We start from the raw sequence: 12,671 nt of genomic DNA on the forward strand, positions 1-12,671 counted from the left end.
TATCTGGGTTACTGGTATTAAAACCAAAAAACGAAAGTTTTTAATTGACTATTTACTATTTAGTACTTTTGTCTATAGAAATTGACTTAATTTGCATCTTGGGTTGTTATTTCCCTCTTTGCCATTTCGCTAGTCCTGTCCTGGATATAGAAACGCTACCATGGTAACACCTAAGACAGACTTCAATTTTCCTATAGCATCCCAAAAAATTCCAACTGCTATTTTCCTCTTTGCCAATTCGCTAGTCCTGTCCTGACTATCAAACACAACCATGGTAACATATCAGACAGACGTCAATTTTCCTATAGCATCTACACACAAAAATTCTGCCAGGCATGCATATCTTACATTACATAAATGACTGGAAGGCAATGCAATCCTTAGTTAAATAGAATGTGGTGTCGTCCACTTTTCTCGATGTATTTTCGAAGTCTATGGAGTCGAACTTGTGTTCTGGAAATCCTGGGCTATCGTTGTCAAACACTTTACTTTATTGAATTTGTTGAACCACATAACATGTTGGAGGTGAACAATTTTATAGTTCCCTTTGTATCCAATAGAGTAAATCTTTCAATGGATTATATGTCTCCTCCGACCAACTGGCTCTCGAATATTCCTATGAGATCCTTTGGTATCTTTGCATTGATCTGAGGTTTCTATGACATGTGAGACACCTAATTCTAGCACAGTAATAACATATCGACTATAATATAACAAATCCCAAGTTATGGAAGACGTTTTTCTTACCTTTACATCCATCAAGTGCATATCCATGCCATACACTTCATTGGTTTACGGCTGTCAGACTTCCACTGCCAGGTCTTTAGAAACTTAAATCCTTTCCTTGATCATCTTTTGCCGAGCATGTCGAGGATCAAGTAATTAAAGAGGCTATAGTCCATCTTAGTCGGTGTTTTTCCTATGCATTAGAAAACAAAGATGAGAGTAAGATCGTTATAAGCCAACGCACGCTGAACCAACAATGTCTACACATGCAAGTGCTTATACATAGAATGGAATGATCACAAACCTTGGCGAGTAATACGGACAGTCATTTGAGACATATTTAGCAGCATAACTGTTGTCTGGCCTGTTTACCATGGAATCAAAACATAGCTCAGTGACCAAAACTTATAGGTAAATATAAAGTAAAGAGAAACATATCTTAGGACTGTATTAGAACTCACATTATCTTTCCTGCAAATTCCTTCTTAATTGCATGAGCTTTGTTGGTTACACATATAAATATTATACCTAGCATAATTTATGTGCTAGAATGAATTATAGAAGTATAGTCCATGGAAAAGAAGCTAGGAGACATAATAGAAGAACATCTATCATATTTAGAAGAAATTAGAACCTAACGCATCTTGCAAAACAAATTTAGAACTTCACCGACCGATTGTAATCGTCCAGGGTGCACAATGTATTACGTAAGAACACTACTAAGCATCACAAAATCAACCTCTATAGAATGAAAAATAAACTCCAAGTTCAATAAGTTTTCTTTTCTTCCTAGAAAACCATGGGTTATGTCAAGACATTCTAAAACCCCAAACGACATCATATAAGATTCTATACAATCACTATGTTTCCATAACATATGAATAAAACCCCCCTATGCCATGGGAATTATGCTAATGGATTATCTTTTGTTGCCCATGTTCGGGTACTAAACTATATGCTATTAATGATAAGTTTAATCTAATAAACTAATCTCAAGAAGAAAACTGACCTTGAATTGGAAAGAAGCCTCTCCTTTGGAGATGGTTTCAGAACACCCGTCCGTTCAAGTTTCAACTGTGCAACATAACATGCTTAGAATTCGTAGCTAGATATCTTATTACACCACAGTAATCGGCATCCTAAAATTTGAAGATATTCTTATTAGAACCGTTAATGGCCGAAGAAAACCCCATAATTTGCAAAACCCAGAAAATCCTAACTTTGCCAAAATCTATGACCCTAACTTGCAACAATTTTACAAATCTTATCAGTAACTATACAAAGGAGTATCTCAATAGTTCAGAATTAAAACGAATTAAAGCCCTGGATATCACAGAAGAAATTGAGGTTTGTTGCAATTCGAGATCCAAACCTCTTAAAAGCACTACAATATCTTCCTCTTGAAGCGAGAAACAGTAATAAAAATAGCAATAAACAAACCATACAACTGAAAAAATTAAACAAAACAGACACTAGAGAAATCTGTATGAAGTGTTTTTAGAGAGGAGAAGACGACACATAAAAAAGATAACAAAATTGAATACTAAATTTAATAGATGCATTCTTTAATAGAGAGGTAGTTACTTCGGAAGGAATCATATGGAAGAAGAGTTGATTTTATAATTACAGTTGCATCTACAACAATTGTTAATGGCTGAGACGGAGGAGTGAAAACCCTAGAATTCAGAAAACCCTCAATTTGGAAGGAAAAAAAAACTAAATTTGCCTAAACCTATACCATAAAACAAACAAACTTCGGAAATCAAACAATAATCAGGTCAAGTGTTTTGATGAAAAAAAAGGGAAGAGAGAGCGTTTTTTGTATACTTTGAACCTTGAATCGTAAAAGACGATTTCGTTCTGTATTGTATCTGTTGACCCACACCCAGTCCCAAAACATTACCAAATTATTCCCAGCCGTCCAAGTCAAACTCCATCCGAATGATCCCGACTGCCGGATGACAATTTTCAGTGAATCCTGTCCACCGATTGACTCTTTGATCAAGGAGATAAAATGCACCTTTTTTTTATAACAGTGATTCAAAGGATAGGGACCCGACTTAAAGGTTAAGCGTATTATTTATAAACTTCATGAAGAGATACCCTTCAGGTTATACGGTGTTACTGAGATGGTCGATACAGTCAGCTACAAGTTTACTCCTATGATGATACGCTCTTTAGAGCTCATTATATGCGAGTGTGTAGCTACAGCCGAAGCTCTAAGCAGAGTTTACCGGACTTGATCATATGACTATGGATGACTACTGCCTAAGCCAGGTATCCCGTATCAACATGTATGAATAACAAAATATTGTGTTTTTAGGCTGGTATTTTGGAAGCAAATGTATGTTCAGGTTGACCAGGCGATAAAAGATATGTTAGATTGTAATTTAGCTTAGTCTCACAAATCTACTTTTCGTCTTCTTTGTTCCATTTGAGATCACATGGTGGGCCCAAAATCATTGAAACATTATGTAATCCAGCATCTTTGAACAATTTCTATGGAATGAATAAACCATGAAGTTTGTGGATTTTGATCCGACTATGGACTCAACAAATTTATTGGTTTGAACATTGAGATGGAACATGTAGCGCGCGTTTAATAGAGGGTCGCGCGAGCCTAGGTAATCCGCACGTGCCATGAAAACACGCGGGCGTTTCTACCATAACCGCGGGCGTTCCTATCACAAACTCCGATGTTTCTACCACAACCGCCCACTTCAAATTCTGTTATTTTACTAATATTTATCTCACTTTATCCTATTTTATTTCACTTTTATCCTATTTTATCTCACTTCATCCTATTTTATCTCACCAAACTATTATATTTTATGTTTTAACTTTATCCTACAAAGCATTTTATATTAGAAAGAAATATTAGTGGGGACCTAGGAAACCCAATCTGTTCATTTTGCTCTAGTTTTCCATAATAGAAAACACAATTTGTTCCCAGGTGGCTCAACAATTTTTTTTTTGTTGATTGCCATAGAAATTATCCTTATACAAATTAAAGGTTGTGGGCTAGGGACTACAATGAATTTATTTTAAGCTTTGAATAGATCGAAATATAGTCACTATGAAGTAAATGTCGGGCTACCTTTATCCAAATATTTTTGTAAATGTCCAGATTATCTTAATTGATTCTGGGATAATCTTGTTAGAACGAATCTGTGACAATCTACACTGTGATAAAATCCTAATTTTGGTATAGTGTAATAAGTTAAGTTGAGATTTTGACAATTTTTTATTGACCGAACTGGGAAAAATTTGGATTAATGTATTATTTTTTTTTGACTTTTTTCAACAAGAACATGAGTCGTGAGCCCGAAATTCGCCTTTTTTTTTTAATTTTATTAGCTAACCTGAGATTCAATTTCTTTTTATTGACCTAGTCACCCGGCCAAACCTAAGATTTCGTTTTCGTTTTTAACCTAACTGAACTTCAGGTTTGGCTGTCCGAGGTTTCGTTTTTGTTATTTTACCCGGTTAAAATTCAGGCTCGGCTGTTTCTTTCCCATAAAAAGATAGTTGTTTACAATTTTCGATCTAAAGATAATCTAGTCCTTTTCTACCATTAAATTACTAGAAACTATCATATAGTCATAGAAATAATATAATGGTGTTAGTTTGGTCATGTTGGCCTAGTCAACTGTCTGTTTGGCCCTATTTTAAAATATATATTGTTGTTTGGTCTTAATTATTGGGTTCATAATAATGAACTTTGACTGGATGTTCATTTGAAAGAATGAACTTTGAATTTTTGTTCATAATAAATTAATACAATGAACTTTGATTGGCTGCTCATTTGAAAGAATGAATTTTGTTTTCATACTTGATTTAGTGGTTTTGATTAGGTGTTCATTCGAAAGAATGAACTTTTATTTTTTGTTCATAATAATGAATTCTTTGTTGTGTGTTCATTTTTATCAATAAAAAGCATTACCAAACACCCGATAGTTTATCAAACCGGATGAACTCTTACAAGAAAATAAGTAGGAAGTTCAGAGTTCATCAGAGAGCATGAACTCAAATAATTATGCAAATAGAAAAGTTACAAAAATTAATGCTAAAATAGTACCAAAGGGTGTTTTTGTCAAATAATTATGGTCCAAACAAGAAACACCTTTTCACGCTGGACCAAATAGTCTTGGGACCACCTATAAAAGGACCAAACGATAATTTTCCCAAAATTATCCGTTATTCTACTGCCCTTGATGAAATTAACCTCTGCAGTCCCAAATTAATTGACTCCACCCACAAATAAATCTTCCTACAAAATGTTGGTATCTTATAAGTTTTTTCCCGGTGTTTCAAAAGTTGGACACATATCTGGTTATATTAGCTGAAATTTATGTGCACGCTTAGCTCCAACCGTGTTATCACTATAGTCGGAAAGAAAGGCTTCAAAAAAATATCTTAGACTAGTATAATCATCGTAAGTTTGTTTCCATGAGGAAAATCACATCCTCCCTCCACCTCCTGGTCCTGGTGGATGCAATGCACTAATAAAGGTTTGAGAATTAAAAGAATTTGGACTTATTTTGTTGAAGGATGTGATTTCCGTTGGAGCTACAATGATCATATTGCCACAACGATTCAATGTTGGAGTCGTGATTAGGGTGATAAGCGGCTTAACCGTATATGGAACAATCTTCCGGCCGCAATATGGTGGTGCATTTGGAAGGAAAAAAATGAAAGGATTTTCAACAACAAAAGGAAAAATTTAGCAAGTATAATTAGAGATATCAAGATTCAAGCTTTCTTTTGGGCGGAATGAAACACCAAAATGCTAGGCTTAACGGCCAATATGGTAATTTATTTGTGGGATTCATATTTCTATTAACCCTTTGAAAGGGCCTAAAAGGGCAATCTTGTATGTTCTCCCTTTTACTTTCTCGATCTCTTTTCACTTTTTTCTTTCTTGGATAACCGATTCCCAAATCGGTTTTCTTTCTATGTTTCGGTTGTTTTTATTAAGTTGAGGTACCCCTCTTAAGTACAAAGGTTTGAAAATCTCAAACAACATGATTAGTATCTAAACAAGCATAAATCCCCGTGGATGGGGATGGGGAATGGGCTAGAATTAAGAAAATAATATTTCTCTCCAATTTATACATATAATCCCGACGGATGAATTGGCTGCGGCGACGTTTGCTCCCTTGTCTGCAGCAACGTGCCACTGCTCCCGTCCTCTATTCTGCATGATGTTTCCAATCTATAAAAAGACTTTTGTTTTCTCTAGATTGAAGTTTGAAAGTTGAAACCGTGCTATATATTGGGGGAGTCTTTTTTTGCATGTTACTCTATCATGGCTTCTGAAAGTGTGATCTGTTAAGGGCATATTTCGGGATTCGGCTCAAATAATCTCGGGTCTTCTATGACATCAGCATCTTTTGAGTTGCTTGAGATAGAAACAAGGTGTATATCATCTATATACTATATAGCCATGTTGGAGTCTAGATCGTAACCTACTTAAGTTATGTGATGATGAGTAACACTTCCATTAAAGAAGCTGAATTCAGATGGAAATTAAGTTGCTGACTTCTATACATTGTTTTATCCAACAATCTCAAGTTAAAGTGAGGTACTGGTATCATAAAATATAGAAATATAGATACTTCCTTGAAATCACGTACTAACAGTGGAGTATAACAGTAACAGGGGAGTGTGCACAAAATCGGAGTCATCGAACAAGTGAATCAAATGAGGACTGATAACCGTTGAGCAGTTGTTTAGTCAATGCAGCGACATTCCATACTAGCGTCTCCGTTGGTGTCGATCGGTTACTCTTATTTCCCGGACACTGGACTTGGATATAGTAACATATTTCTTTGGGCTGGAGCTGCTCTTAATTGCGTTGACTAGAGCAGATTAGAATACATCACTATCCCAATCTGAAATTTATGAAAGGATCGTCATTAATTTATTTTTATGATAGTTAATAAGTTAATGAGTCATCATGTTTATAATCTTATGGGCAAGGGATCTTACTAACAGTTGACATTTTTGAAGTATATCAGATCTAGCGACGATCTAGATCGTATTAAAATGAAAGATTCATTGGGATTTTACTAGCAGCATTCAAAACATTTCTGGTTTTCTCATAAACAAGATATTATCTTGGTCATTCTTCCAAAGTGCATTGCCTATGAATCTTGTGAATTGCATACCATAAAACCCAATGCTAATATTTTTGGTCTCTTTGATTAGCAAAACTTGGTCCTCTTAGAGCGCCCACAATGGACGACTAAACCTAAATATAGTGTCCAGTGGATAGGTGTAGTGGGACGGACCATCGATCAAAATTTGATCAAAGACTAAAATCCAGACCAAATTTGGTCGGGGACCAAGACCAAATCCAAATATAGTCGGGCGTTTATATAATGTCCGCCTACCCAACGGGCGTAGATATAATGTCCGCTAGTAGCCGCGCGTTCGTAAAGTTAACGCCTGATGCAGGGCGTTGGTATACCTTACGCCTGGATGGAGCGTTGGTATAATGTCCGCCTGGATGGGGCGTACATAAAGTTAATGCCCCTTAGTTGGGCGTTGATATTCTTTGAGTTGAAGACCAGGCGTTGATATACTTTGGACCAAAATGAGATACATCACATGGGGCGGGCTTTATACCTCCGCCCCATTTTTTTTTGTTTGTTTGAATTCAGTGGGACGTAATCTTTATTAACGCCTGATTTCAGGCGTAATCTTTACAAACGCCCCATTTCAGGCGTTATCTTTACCAACGCCTGATTCCAGGCGTAAACTTTACCAACGCTCGATGTCCAGGCGAACTTTATATCAACGTGCGACCAAATTTACTCTTCTTCCTCTACGCCACACGACGGACTAAACCCAAATTTGATCTTTTTTTTTAGTCTTTGATCTTTGATTTTGGTCGCACCACTGCAGTTGCTCTTATAGCCACCAACACCTTCATTTAGACAATTTCTTGGAAGGTGATAGATATACATCAGCATATAATTAAACGATGGAGAGAAATAATAAAGAAAAGCAAGAACCATATATGACTTGTATTTTAGACGCCTTTTTTTTTATCTCTCTCGGTATCGTATGTAGCTTAAATAATGTATAAATACGTTTTAGAACTAAGGGCATTGACTTTGGTGCCTCAAAAGAAGGATTTATAATAATAAACCAGTAGTATTAGTACTTTTCTGTCTCTGGGGATTAGCTAGTGAGATCGACAGCTTAGTGGATGGAGGAGGATTGGGAAGAAGAAAACACAATGCAGACTAATCTCTCTCTCAAAGTAAAAGCCAATAATCAAGATGAAGGAGAAGAATTAGAGACTTTGGATCATCAAACAACAAGAGCAGATGATGAAAACGATAACGAAGCCATCCCTCAAACTAGTCCAAACAAAGGAGAAGCACCCTCAACAGAATCATACGATGAAGACAAAGAAGATAACGTAGGACAAAATGATATAGGTCCACTGTCATCAGATAAATCTCAGCTGCATCAAACTAACACTGAGGTATTGTCTCTCTCTCGCATGATAATTAGTTGCTGGTCTCAATTCTATTACAGATATCATATACCAAAGGGGAAAGACTAATATGTGAATTACTACTGCAATTAGTACCATGGATGCAGGCATGGACAAGTGGGGGCAATTGTCCCGGCTCCCTAACTGGCTCTCAAATGTAACTTTGTTTATGCGTTTACACCAAAACTCCTGGATTTGTCTGTTTTTGTACATATTTTGCTCATATATTATTTATGTTTGTCTCTTCTGAATCCTGGCTCCTGTCACTAACCACTACGTGTACCTATACGATTTTCAGTTATCAGTGTTGAAGGTAGAGATGGAGAGAATGCAAGAGGAAAACAAAGGTTTGAGGAAGGTAATTGAGAAAACAACGAAGGATTATCATGACCTTCAAATGAAACTATCACTCATCCAAGAGAAAAATGATCAATCCTATACTAAGGTACATTATTTTTCATTTCTTATCTTATAGTACAAATTAATTTATTTTTTCGTTTTATTTTTGGATCTAGTCACACATTAATGATTGGCAATTTTGATTGTTTAGGACCCACAAATCTTTCTGTCACTAAACGGTGATCATCATGATTACACAATTGATCATGAGGAAGATTCATCCAAGAGACCAGAACTGATGATTTCCACGAGGAGTTTAGATTTTGAAAATCGAACGCCGACACCCCCATTACCCTCAAGATGCCACGATGATCGAGAAGCTGCTGAATTGGGACTGACATTGAGGTTGCAAAGTCGTCATCATCAACATGAAATGGTAGAAGAACCTAAAGAGGTTATAGAAGATACGACCAATTTGGCTTTATCAACACAAAACAAGTTGCAAAAGAGTGGTGGTGAATTCATGGGAATTGCAAACAATAATATGTCATCCCCTCCTAATAGGAAGGCCAGAGTCTCCGTCAGAGCTAGATGTCAAGAAGCCACAGTGAGTATTATATTACTAGACATAAACATATATCATTAAGTCGCGCAGTATTATAATGCATTTCGATATTATGGATCCCGATAATCTACTGATCTTGTGCAGATGAATGATGGGTGTCAATGGAGAAAATACGGGCAGAAAATTGCAAAAGGAAATCCTTGTCCAAGGGCCTACTACCGCTGCACGGTTGCTCCAGGATGTCCAGTGCGGAAACAGGTAAAACATAATGTAACTGACTAACTGCTAAAAATTGGTTCCTCAGGAATCAAAATTAGAAGCTGAATTATGCTGCAAAGTCTAATCATTGCTCATGTATATAGGTGCAAAGATGTCTTGAAGATATGACCATACTCATAACAACCTATGAAGGAACACACAACCATCCATTACCTGTAGGTGCAACAGCCATGGCTTCGACAACATCTGCAGAAGCTAATAATTTTATGCTATCGTCGAGACCATATTCCGGAATTGATAGTGCTATTTCAGATAGTATCTTGAACAGTTTCCACGTACCTCCAGCTTCACACTGGAGCAACCTTAACCAAATAAACCATTATTCCAATACTTCTGCCATCAATAGTATGTTCAACCAGGCGGCGGATCGTGCAAACAATGGGCTCATGCTAGACCTCTCAAACAATTCTTATCATAATCCACCAAACAGGTCTACTCATTTCACCAATATCCCAGGTTCTTCATCAAACTCATTTCCGCAGCTGAATTATTCATGGATGAATCCTAATAGCAATTCCAGCTATCACCGTGGTCATGAATCTGATAATACAGCAGGGTTCTTCAACAGTGCACAACAAGCCGTAGTTGATGCGCACAATAATAATAATAATAATAATAGGATAGGACAGGAACCAAATTCGTTAGCTGAAAATGTGAGTGCAATTGCTTCAGATCCAAAATTCAGGGTTGCTGTTGCAGCAGCCATCACAAATATGTTTAATAAAGAAACTCTTCGTACAGTTCAACCTACATCAGGGTCTTCTTTGGTTCTTAAAGATGGAGAAAGTGCGAATTCTAGTAGTAGTAATAAAAAGTGGGTTTCTGATTCTTTATAAGGAAGAATGAAACTAGTTTTGTATAAGCTCAATGTACTTTGTATATTTGAAGAACATACATAAGTATGTACTAATAATATCTTCAGTTCGAGAAATGTCATTGTATTGTAGTGCATGGTAAAGTCGCTAAGTGAGCTTACCAATGACTTCAGTTAGAAATTCGTCAACACCTAAATCAAAAATTTAATCTTCAATGTGATTTTTTTTCTTTTCTTTGTGCAATTGTGACATAAGTGCAATAGAAAGGTACAAACAAGGACAAAGTAACCAATCATGCAGAATTATAACAAGGTTTAACCAAAAAAAGATCTTTTTACTGATCCAATGAAAGAGCCAAAGCTGATTATAAGTTACAATAATAAGCATGTCTGGTATAGCCTTCCATAAACTTAACATAGAAATCCAAGTACCACTAAACCAGCCTAAGAGAATGTGTTATTCTCATGAAACTAAGTAAAAGTATAGAGGAACTAAATTGTGAAGCAAATCCTAGACCATGGTCTTCTTGGAACCAAAGAGTGAACTTCAAAATAAGGGATAAACGGGGTTCATATTAGGATAATATAAACCAAAATTCTGTTCAACTCCAGCAGGCTGCTTCAAATTCTCGTTAAATATCGAAAAAAGAAATGTATCGTAATGGTGATCGGGTCTTCTTGGAGTTCCTCCATTTGAAGCATGTTTCACAAGGTTTGTATTGTAAGCCTTGGCATTATCAACACTTGTATAAGGCTCATTCCCTGCACTTGGCCAACCACTTTCAGATACGGCAATGTTTACATCAGACATACCTATCTTCTCCAGAGCTGCATTGAAACTGTCAACCATGGCATCAAAGAGATTGTAATACTTCAAGTCTCCATCTACCACAACAGGTGTAGTAGAGGTGAATAGTGCATACTCCAGAGAGATATATTCTGGATTGTCAGCATAAGCAAAATACGGGTACACATTGATCATTAACGGTGCACCATAACTTTTTACTAACGCGGAAACTTGAGTCATGACCTCGATAACTTCAGGAGAAAAAGCACCAGCTGAAGGAGGATAAGAAGTGCCAAGAACAAAAGCATGAACCACTGTAGTAACCTTAATTTGATCTAAGCCGATATTCACCAAAGCATTGTAAAGATTGGTCATGGCTCCAGGAACATATTGAGCCAGCGGTCCAGGGATAACTTCGTTACCAGCAGTGACCCAACCAAACTTAACATCATCTTTGTATGGGACAATATTTGTTGCCACCCATGAGTTAGCAGCATCTTGGCTCGACGAAAGAGATGCTAAATCTTCGTTAAGAGTACCTAGTGCTACTAAAATCCCAGTTCCTCTTAATGCTTCTAGTATTTGAGGTGTTGGTGCAAATAATCTTACCATTTGGATTCCATTTCTTTGGTAGAGACTTATTACCTCTTTAGGTGAAGGGAGATTGTCTGCAACTGTTCCATAGCAAACCCCAATTCGACCAGCAGCACCTGCCATGCAATTGGTTTGAGTTAGTTATCACTAAAAACATGATAGAATTCGAAGATCATAAAAAAAAAGTTAAATTTGACAGGTTGATATCATGGCATATGTTATGCTTATAAACAAAAAAAAAAAAAAAAAAGCCTCCTATGGGCCTACACCCGCATCCACATAGCAACGGTAAACAATTGACCCGACAGTTCGACGCCTTATAAGATGCGGCTCAAAATTATCGAGAATTGCCTGTCCCAGACTCCCATTCGGCTGTTTACCACTTGGGCCATCTATTATCGTTTTAGACCTCGAAATATCCGTTTCTTGATTTCTCAAGAATCTCTGCTGATTCACGAAAGATATCTCTTTTCTTTTTGATTTGGGACAAAGTACAAAAGGTAGAATGATTTTCATATACAAAAGTAATAAAGATGATAATGAAACATAAATACCTTTGCTACGTTGAAAGAAAATTTGGGATATCTTACTGGTGATAAACAACTGGTGAGCAAAAAACAATGCCAGGAACAGTACTGTGATGATCCTTTTCATGTCCATCTTTTCTACGCACTACGCTCTTGCGCGATTTTGCAGAAACTTGCTGACTAGAGATGAACTAAAAGAGAACGTAAAGAAGCTGGAAAGTCCACCAAAAACTAACCTAGTATTGTACGACTCCAAGAAGATGATAAGCAAAACGGGAACCGTGTAGTAGACTAGTAGTATACTGTGGTGCAACCAAGTATATTTATATATAGAGAGAGGACCAACGGAATGTAAATACTCTTGGAGTTTCCATATTTAAAGGGATGCGTTTTCTTAGTTCTTAAAAAGGAAAAAATACTAAAAAAACGAAATACTCTTTGGTTCTACAGACATAATAGGGATGTTTAACTATATACAGTAATAAGAAAACAAGAAATTCAAAGAAAAATTCGAATATGGTAATTAAGAT

The 12,671-nt window shown here is 36.5% G+C and overlaps 2 protein-coding genes across 2 annotated transcripts; one reads left to right on the forward strand and one right to left on the reverse strand.

Moving 5' to 3' along the window:
* Positions 1 to 7,931: 7,931 nt before the first annotated feature.
* LOC113361300 (probable WRKY transcription factor 9) lies at positions 7,932 to 10,370 on the forward strand. The gene is made up of 5 exons (XM_026604589.1): positions 7,932 to 8,224; positions 8,535 to 8,681; positions 8,787 to 9,182; positions 9,285 to 9,398; positions 9,503 to 10,370. The coding sequence occupies exons 1-5, from the start codon at positions 7,943 to 7,945 to the stop codon at positions 10,253 to 10,255; spliced, it is 1,692 nt and encodes a 563-aa protein (XP_026460374.1). The 5' UTR covers positions 7,932 to 7,942; the 3' UTR covers positions 10,256 to 10,370.
* A 387-nt stretch (positions 10,371 to 10,757) lies between these two features.
* Positions 10,758 to 12,410, reverse strand: LOC113361301 (putative glucan endo-1,3-beta-glucosidase GVI). Its single transcript, XM_026604590.1, has 2 exons — positions 12,205 to 12,410; positions 10,758 to 11,730 (listed from the first exon to the last, which is right to left on the reverse strand). The coding sequence occupies exons 1-2, from the start codon at positions 12,272 to 12,274 to the stop codon at positions 10,781 to 10,783; spliced, it is 1,020 nt and encodes a 339-aa protein (XP_026460375.1). The 5' UTR covers positions 12,275 to 12,410; the 3' UTR covers positions 10,758 to 10,780.
* Positions 12,411 to 12,671: the final 261 nt, after the last annotated feature.

The sequence above is a fragment of the Papaver somniferum genome, chromosome 3, assembly GCF_003573695.1.
Source record: "Papaver somniferum cultivar HN1 chromosome 3, ASM357369v1, whole genome shotgun sequence".
Classification (NCBI taxonomy): Eukaryota; Viridiplantae; Streptophyta; class Magnoliopsida; order Ranunculales; family Papaveraceae; genus Papaver; species Papaver somniferum.

Coding starts and splice junctions, on each gene's coding strand:
- LOC113361301 (XM_026604590.1), bottom strand. CDS start 12,274: ATGGACATGAAAAGGATCATCACAGTACTGTTCCTGGCATTGTTTTTT. Junction 11,731..12,204: donor TCACCAGTTGTTTATCACCA/GTAAGATATCCC, acceptor ATTGCATGGCAG/GTGCTGCTGGTCGAATTGGG.
- LOC113361300 (XM_026604589.1), top strand. CDS start 7,943: ATGGAGGAGGATTGGGAAGAAGAAAACACAATGCAGACTAATCTCTCT. Junction 8,225..8,534: donor TGCATCAAACTAACACTGAG/GTATTGTCTCTC, acceptor TACGATTTTCAG/TTATCAGTGTTGAAGGTAGA. Junction 9,399..9,502: donor GATGTCCAGTGCGGAAACAG/GTAAAACATAAT, acceptor TCATGTATATAG/GTGCAAAGATGTCTTGAAGA.